Below are 9114 nucleotides of genomic sequence, written 5' to 3' on the forward strand. Positions count from 1 at the left end.
ACTTGGCCTTTGTGAGGTATGTCAGTGCAGAGACCCCTACTATTGATTTTGTTCTGGTGATATGAGATTTTCCGGATGTGTTTCCTACAGACCTGCCGGGCATGCCGCCCGATAGGGACATTGATTTTGGTATTAACTTGGTGTTGGGCACTCAGCCTATTTCTATTCCTCCATACTGTATGGCACCGGTTAAGTTGAAGGAATTGAAAGAGCAACTTCAGGAACTCCTTGAGAAGGGGTTTATTAGGCCTAGTGTGTCACCTTGGGGTGCACCAGTTCTGTTTGTGAAGAAGAAGGATGACACTGTGAGAATTTGCATTGACTACAGGTAGTTGAACAAAGTCACAATCAAGAACAAGTATCCTTTACCACGTATTGATGATCTGTTTGAACAACTTCAGTGAGGGTGTTCTCCAAGACTGATTTGAGGTTTGGGTATCTCCAGTTGAAGATTCAGGAATCAGATATTCTTAAGATAGCTTTTGGGACCCGTTATAGTCATTATTGGTTCCTTGTAATGTCATTCGGATTAACCAATGCCTTAGCAGCGTTCATGCATTTGATGAACAATGTGTTTCAGCCTTATCTCGACTAGTTTGTTATTGTCTTCATTGATGATATCCTGGTGTTCTCTTGTAGCTAGAAGGAGCACGCCCAGCATTTGAGGATTGTGTTACAACGGTTGATGGATGAGAAGCTTTATGCCAAGTTATCCAAGTGTGAGTTTTGGCTCAGTTCAGTGGCGTTCTTGGGGCATGTGGTATCCAGTGAGGGTATTCAAGTGGATCTGAAGAAGATAGAGGCAGTTAAGAGTTGGCCTAGACTGTCCTCAACTATTAAGATTTTGAGCTTTCTTGGTTTGGTGGGTTATTACCGTTGGTTTGTGGAGAGTTTCTCGTCTATTGCATCGCCCTTGACCAAATTGACCCAAATGGGTGCTCCTTTCATGTGGTCGTATGAGTGTGAAGCGAGATTTCAGAAGTTCAAGGTTTCCATGACCACATCTCCAGTTCTAGTTCTACCATTAGCTTCTGGTTCTTATAAAGTATATTATGATGCTTCTCGGGGTATTATTGGGTGTGTTTTCATGCAAGAGGGTTGAGTGATTGCTTATGATTCGCATCAGTTGAAGCCCCATGAGAAGAACCACCCTATTCATCATTTCCACTTGGCTGTCATTGTTTATGCGTTGAAGATTCGGAGGCACTATCTCTATGGTGTATATGAGGTATTTACTGATCATCGTAGCCTCCAACACTTATTCAAGCAGAAGGATCTCAAATTGAGGCAGCAAAGATGGTTGAAGCTGCTAAAGGATTGTGATATTACTATTTTGTATCATCTAGGAAAGGCCAATATGGTGGTCGATGCCTTGAGTAGGAAGGAAGTGAGTATGGGTAGTCTTGCATTCATTCCTGTTGGTGAGAGACCTCTTTCATTTGATGTTTAGCCCTTGGCTAACCAGCTCGTGAGATTGGATATTTCAGAGCCCAGTCGGGTTCTAGCTTGTGTGGTTTATTGGTCTTCTTTATTTGATCACATCAGAGAACTCCAGTATGATCCTCATTTGCTTGTCCTCAAAGACAGAGTTTAGAAAGGTGATTCCAGAGATGTGACTATTGGTGATGATGGGGTGTTGAGGATGCAGGGCTAGATATGTGTGCCCAATATAGTTGGGCTATGGTAGTTGATTCTTGAGGAGGCCCACAGCTCGTGGTATTCTATCCATCTAGATGCCGTGAAGATGTATCAAGATTTGAGACATCACTATTGTTAGAGGAGAATGAAGAAGGATATAGTTGGGTTTGTAGCTTAGTGTCTCAACTGTCAGCAGGTAATATATGAGTATCAGAGATCGGGTGGATTGCTTCAGAGGTTAGAGATTCCATAGTGGAACTGGGAGCGGATCACCATGAATTTTGTAGTTGGGCTCTCACGGACTTTGAGGAAGTTTGATGCTATTTGGGTGATTGTGGATCGGATGACTAACTCTGTGCACTTCATTCTAGTTGGTACTACTAATTCTTCAGAGCTCTTGGTTGAGATTTACATCCAAGAGACTGTTCGCCTTCATGGTGTGCCAGTTTTCCATCATTTTAGAAAGAGGCATGCAGTTTACATCACAGTTTTGGATGGCCTTGCAGCGAGAATTGGGCACTCAGGTTGAGTTGAGTACAACATTTCACCCTCAGACTGACGGACAGTTCGAGCGCACTATTCATATATTGGAGGACATGCTACGGGCTTGTGTCATTGATTTCTGGGGTTCATGGGACAAGTTTCTGCCGCTCGCGGAGTTTGCTTACAAAAACAGTTATCATTCGAACTTTCAGATGGCTCCGTATGAGGCTTTATATGGTAGGCGGTGCAGATATCTGGTGGGTTGTTTTGAGCCAGGTGAGGCTAGGCTTTTGGGTATAGACTTGGTTCAGGATGCATTAGTTAGGGTGAAATTAATTTAGAAGCGGCTTCGCACGGCGCAGCCGAGACTGAAAAGTTATGCTGACAGGAAAGTCCGTGATGTGTCTTACATGGTTGGGAAAAAGGTTCTGCTAAAGGTTACACCCATGAATGGTGATATCAGATTCGGGAAGAAGGGCAAGTTGAGCCCTCGATTTATTAGGCTGTCTGAGGTGCTTCGGAGGATTGGGGAAGTGGCCTACGATCTTGCCTTACCACCTAGCTTGTCGAGTGTGCATCCAGTATTTCATGTTTCTATGCTTCGGAAGTATATCGGCGATCCGTCTCATGTTTTAGATTTCAGCACGGTTCAATTGGATGGTGATTTGACTTATGATGCGGAGCCGGTGGCTATTTTGGAACGTCAGGTTCGAACGTTGTGGTCAAAGTATATAACTTCAGTGAAGGTACAGTGGAGACGTCAGCCCGTGGATGGGGCTACTTGGGAGACCAAGCGAAAGATGTGGAGCAGATATCCACACCTAATTGACACTCCATGTATGTTTCTAGACCCGTTTGAGGACAAAAGTTTGTTTAAGAGGGGGAGGATGTAACGACCCGGCCAGTTATTTCGAGAGTTGTAGCCCCATTCCCCCATTTCTTGTTTCTTTTGTGTTCTACAACGGTATTATGACTTACCGGGTTGGTTGGTTCGGGTCCGGAGTGATTTTGGAGTGAATTGAGGCACTTGGTCTCTTAATTGAATGTTTAAGTTGGAAAAGTTATCCGGATGTCGACTTATGTGTAAATGTCCTCGGATTTGAATTTTAATGGTTCTGTTAGATCCATTAGGTGATTTTGGACTTAGAAGCGTGTCCGAATTGTGATTTGGAGGCTCGTAGTAGAATTAGACTTGAATTGGCGAAAGCTAGATTTTTAGAAAGTTTGACCGAGGGTGAACTTTTTGATATCAGGGTCAGATTGGATTTTCAGAAGTTGGAGTATGTTCGTGGTGTCATTTATCACTTGTGTGAAAAATTTGAGGTCAAACGGACATGATTTGATAGTTTTCGGCATCGTTTGTAGAAGTTGCGAATTTCAAAGTTCATTAGACTTGAATCTGTGTGTAATTCGTGTTTTTGTTGTTGTTTGAGGTGATTTGAGGATTCGACTAAGTTCGTATGATGTTTTGATACTTGATGGTATGTTTGGTCGAGGTTCTGGGGGCCTCGGGTGAGTTTTGGGTGGTTAAAGGATCATTTTTAGACTTGGTTGATGGCTGATATCTGCTAGTGTATTTTTCTAGTTTCCTCTTATGCGTTCGCGAGAGGAGCCTCACTTTGCAAAGGGTGTTTGTGAGCTAGGGAGATTTTGTTCTTCGCATTCGCGAAGGAGAGGACGCGAACGCGAACGCAAAGGTATAACTATGTGTGCATCGCGAACGTGGGAGTGGTGTCGCATTCGCGAAGAGGAGTGAGGTAGCTGGGGACCCCCAAATATTTGGTCTACGCGTTTGCGAGGCGTGGTTTGCGTTCGCGAAGCATGGGTCGCATTCGCGAGGGTCAAAGTTGGTAAAATATCACGTTCGTGAAGAGTTGGTCGCGTTCTAGAAGAGTTAAGCTGAGAGGCAGTCAATTGGGCTACGCGAACACGAGAGGATGGTCACGTCCGCAAAGAAGGAAATCTAGGCAACAATATTTTATTTCAAAAAACGAGGGTTTGAACCCATTATTCATATTTTGAGCTAGAGACCATATATTTCTGCGATTTTTGAAAGGATCTTCGTGGACTTGATTGGGGTAAGTGATTCTTACTTGGTTTTGGCTATATTCCATGATTATGTCTTTAATTCCATCATCTAATTTGTGATTTGGGGTGGAAAATTGGGAAAAAAAGAGGCAGAACTTTTGAGTTAGATTTTTGAGGTTTTGAATGAGATTTTGTTACCGGAATTGAGTAAATTTGGTATGGTTAGACTCGTGAGTGAATTGGCTTTCAGGTTTTTTGACTTTTGTTGGATTTTGAGACGTGGGCCCGAAGGTCGGGTTCGGGCCGATTTCGGATTTTGGCCATAATTTAGTAGTTTTCTTGTGGAATTGATCCCTTTAGCCTATAGTAATTGTATTATACCTTTGGTGGCTAGATTCGGAACGTTTGGAAACAGATTTGAGAGGCAAAGGTATTTTGGAGTAGAGTTTGACCCGTATTGAGGTAAATAACACTTTCAAACGTGGTTCTGAGGGTTCGAAACCCTGAATTATGTTTTATGTGATTGGTATTGAGGGGACGCACATGCCAAGTGACGGGCGTGCGAGCGTGGACTGTGAGAAATGTGGCCTGGTTGGTTCTACGGCCTTGTATAGTGATACTATCTTGTTGATATCCATGTCTTTATCATGTGATAAAGTAATTGAGCTGTCAATCATGCTAGATATTATGCTTAGGTTTTTTGTTGGTACTGTTGGGACCCATAGTGGTCGTTTCTTTCTATCACTTTACTGATTTCGTTGATATTTCGTACTCAGTCATATACATACATTTCATATCATATCTCAGTCTCACTAGTCCTTTATTAATTCATCATATTATTATTTTGGACTAGTTTTAATTGATATTTTGAGCCCGTGAGTGAGACTGGAGAGATTGATAACTGAGTGAGGCCACGAGCCTGATTATGAGAGACAGTTATGGGATCGGGCTGCATACCGCAGTAGTTATACTGATGTTATGATATCGTTTGGGCTATAGTAGCCCCTCCGGAATCTGTACACACCCCCTGTAAGCGCGGATGATATTATCGAGGGATGGATCTTCCCTGGACATGGATCTTGTCTGAAGTACTTGATTCCTAGAGATTTTGATCTTCTCTATAGGGCTAGATTGGCCTTCCTCGACACTAGGTGACTTTTAGTCAGTGATGTATATATTCCGGGAGGGATCTTCCCTGAGCTGAATGGGCCATATGCAGTACCGAGTGGTTGAGCATTTGAGAGTTTGAGCACATGAGGCTCACAACATGGTGCATCACTTGTAGCATGTGCATTGGCATGTAAAGATAGATGATTTATATTCTTTACATTGTTCGGATATGGTCTACTTCATTGTTTGAGCTATTTATTTAAATTGAACACATGCGTACTTTTCTGCACTGTTAATACTATTGTTAACTGCCTTGGTCGAGTTCGTCACTACTCTTCAGTCCGAAGATTGGACTTGTTACTTACTAAGTTGGATGTACTCATGTTACTCCCTGCACCTCGTGTGAAGATCCAGGCTCTTCTGGTCACGGCAGCGGCTGCTGATTGAGGCATTAGAGATCGGAGACTATAGAGGTAGTTGTTTGATGTTCGCAGTCCTTGACTCTCCTTATTTATTCTATCTGTATTTTCACCTTTATTCTCTAGACATTGTATTGGACTGTATTCTAGGTTAGATGCTCATGTACACTATGACACCCAGTTCTTGGGACAGATTGTATCATACTTTGGATTAATTTTATTTTCAAAAAGGATTTTATTTAATAATAAACGCTTCCGTCTTTATTTTAAAAGTGTTTTACTATGTTAGAAATGTTGAGTTGTGGCTTGCCTAGTTCCACGATTGGCGCCATCACGACGGTTATTTTTGGGTCGTGACAATTAGTGTTTCTTTGAATATTAGCCTCTTCGAGGTTAGACTGGATACTTACTAGGTACATGCTGTTTATGTATTCATGCTACACTTCGACACTAATTGGTGCAGGATCTGAAGCAGGTGCATCTGGATATCAGTCCGGCGCGTATCCTTGATTACTACGAGACTTTGCAGTGAGCTGCCTTTTGAGCCCATTCTGCAGCAGCCTAAGTCTTTCTTTTTCTTGTATTTTTCTATCTATTTCACTTGTGACACCTGGTCTTGGAGATTTATGCTAGTAGACACTTGATGGTTTTGGGTTATTTTACTTATCTTATTTGTTTTCAAGAATATTGATCTCTCGTTTTACTAAATTCTTACTTTCTATTTATACATACACTAAAAATTGACTATTTCAAATTTTAAAAAGAAATGATCACAGGGTTAGTTCACTATTGGCTTGCCTAGCGATAACGTTGGCCGCCATCACGGCCTATAGGAGAAATTGAGTCGTGACAACATGGTATCAGTGCACTAGATTTACGTAGGTCTCACAGGTTATGAGCAGGCCTAATAGAGTCTTGCGGATCGGTGTAGAGATGTTTGTACTTATCTTCAAGAGGCTATAGGGTGTTAGGAGACTACTCTTTCTTCATCTCATATCATGAAATTGATGTTATACTAAGTGTCTTTCTCTTATTCTCTCACAGATGGTAAGAAAGCGCACATCGGATGTTCTAGACCCAGGAGGAGCCGATCTCCCTATTGCTGGAGGCAGAGGCTTGGGGAGGGCACTAGCCCGAGGTAGGGGACAAGGATGTCCTTGAGTTGCCCCAGCTATACCACTAGTGGATCTAGTAGAGGATCCCATTATTGAGGAGCAGGGCGGCGTGCCTGCAGTATAACCAGCCCCGGTAGATTTCATGTCAGCACTAGGCTTTCAGGAGGTTATGGGCCGTATGCTACAGTTCATGGATATTATGGCCCAAGATGGTTTATTTCCAACGGACCCAACCACATCTCAGGCGGGAGAGGGAGCATAAACCCCTACTGCTCAGGCTCTTGGGCATGTAGTTGTTGTATATCAGACCGCGTGTGCACTACCCATGGGCAGGTCCCAGCTACTAGCAGCAGCCGTACCTGATCCCAGACCAGTTGCGGCCGGTGAGCCGCAAAAGCTATTGGACAGATGGACTAGGCTACACCCTCTTGTCTTCAGGGGTGAGTGACATGAGGATCCCCAGGACTTCATTGGTCAGTGCAGGGACAGACTGCACATTATGAGAATATTAGAGTCCCACGGGGTGGATTTCACTACTTTCCAGCAAGAGGGCAGGGCCCGTAGGTGGTGGCAGTCACATCTTCTCGGTAAACCAGCAGGTTCTCCTCCCATGACTTGGGATTAGTTTATATGCCTTTTCCTAGATATGTATATTCCACCCTCCTAGAAGGAAGACTTGCAGTTTTCAGTTTGAGCAGCTCTAGCAGGGTCAGATGCCAGTGATTGATTATGAGGCGAGATTCTCTGAGTTATCTCGACATGCACTCATGATACATCCTACTGACGTGGAGAAAGTACAGAGGTTTGTTACGGGGTTGCACACAGGTATGCAGCCCATTATGGCCCAAGAGGTTGAGATGAGGACTTCTTACCAGCTAGTAGCAGAGATGCTCGGAGGATTGAGGGTTACCGTCAGCAAGGTAAAGAACAGATATAGCGGGACAAGCGGTCCCGTTATTCTAGAGAGTTTAGAGGTTCCCTAGCTAGAGGAAGAGGTCAGCCTACCAGGCTTACATATCTAGCACCACCGCCTCCTCGGGGTACTCCAGTGCGACCCTATTTCAGTGCCATGCTAGATAGTTCTTACCGCCCACCAGCTATTCAGGGTTCTTCCAGTGGGTATACAGGCCATCAGGGTCAGGGTTCAGGTCAGCAGATCACTGTACCGAGAGGTTGTTTCTAGTGTAGAGATCTCAGTAATGTGTGAAGGCTCTACCCCAAGCTTCAGGGCAAGGTAGTGCAGTAGGGCTAGTAGCCCATGATTACAGCACCAGCCTCCGGCCGCCCTGAGGTGGAGGGCAGGAATGTAGGGGCCGTCTTAGAGGTGGAGGCCAGCCATTTATTGTTCAGTTAGGTCGGGGCCAACCAGTCGGCGCCCCAACTAGGTTCTATGATTTTCCGGCCAGACCAAATGTAGTGGCCTTATATACCATGATCACAAGTACTATTTCTGTCTACAGTAGGGATGCATCAGTATTATTTGATCCAAGATCTACCTATTCATATGTATCATTATTGTTTGCTCATTTATTGGATGTTCCTCGTGAGTCCTTGGGTACTCTTGTTTATATGTCCACTCCTGTTGAGACTAGAGTGGATCTTCTGTTGCTTGATATGACTGACTTTGGGGTCATCTTGGGAATGGAATTACTTTCCCCATATCACTTAATCCTTTATTACCATGCCAATATTGCTACCTTGGAGATGCCAGAGTCGCCTAGATTGGAGTGGAGGGGTTCTTCTGTCAGTGCATCTAGTCGGGTTGTCTCTTTTCTGAAGGCTTCACATATGGTTGAGAAGGGTTGTTTGGCTTATCTAGCTTATGTTCGGGATACTACTGTGGAGGCTCCGGCGGTTGATTCAGTTCCCACAGTCCAAGAGTTCTCTGATGTGTTTCCTTTTGATCTTCCAAGCATTTTACCAAATCGTGATATTGATTTCAGTATTGACTTGGCTCTAGGTACCTAGCCTATATCTATCCCATTGTACCGTATGGCTCCAAAAGAGTTGAAGGAGTTAGAAGAAACAGCTTGAGGAGTTGTTAGCAAAGGGGTTCGTCTGGCTAAGTGTATCACCTTGGGGTACACCAGTGTTATTTGTGAAGAAGAAAGATGAGACTATGCGGATGTGCATTGATTACTGTCATTTCAACAAAGTTACCACTAAAAACAAGTACCCAAAGCCGCATATTGATGATTTATTTGACTAGCTGCAGGGTGCTAGGGTGTTCTCTGAGATCGACTTGAGATCGGTGTACCATTAGTTGAAAATTCGGGATTCAGATAAAGACTACTTTACGGACTAGATATGGCCATTATGAG

The 9114-nt window shown here is 43.8% G+C and overlaps 2 protein-coding genes across 2 annotated transcripts; both read left to right on the plus strand.

The window, feature by feature from the left end:
• Window positions 1–2531: 2531 nt before the first annotated feature.
• LOC138879007 (uncharacterized) lies at window positions 2532–3014 on the plus strand. The gene has a single exon (XM_070158579.1). It carries the CDS (start codon window positions 2532–2534, stop codon window positions 3012–3014), a length of 483 nt encoding a protein of 160 aa, XP_070014680.1.
• Window positions 3015–8224: 5210 nt separating this feature from the next.
• LOC138879008 (uncharacterized) lies at window positions 8225–8761 on the plus strand. The gene has a single exon (XM_070158580.1). It carries the CDS (start codon window positions 8225–8227, stop codon window positions 8759–8761), a length of 537 nt encoding a protein of 178 aa, XP_070014681.1.
• The last annotated feature ends 353 nt before the right edge of the window (window positions 8762–9114 follow it).

Source organism: Nicotiana sylvestris, chromosome 10 (assembly GCF_000393655.2).
Source record: "Nicotiana sylvestris chromosome 10, ASM39365v2, whole genome shotgun sequence".
NCBI lineage: Eukaryota > Viridiplantae > Streptophyta > Magnoliopsida > Solanales > Solanaceae > Nicotiana > Nicotiana sylvestris.

Coding starts and splice junctions, on each gene's coding strand:
- LOC138879007 (XM_070158579.1), top strand. CDS start 2,532: ATGGTTGGGAAAAAGGTTCTGCTAAAGGTTACACCCATGAATGGTGAT.
- LOC138879008 (XM_070158580.1), top strand. CDS start 8,225: ATGATCACAAGTACTATTTCTGTCTACAGTAGGGATGCATCAGTATTA.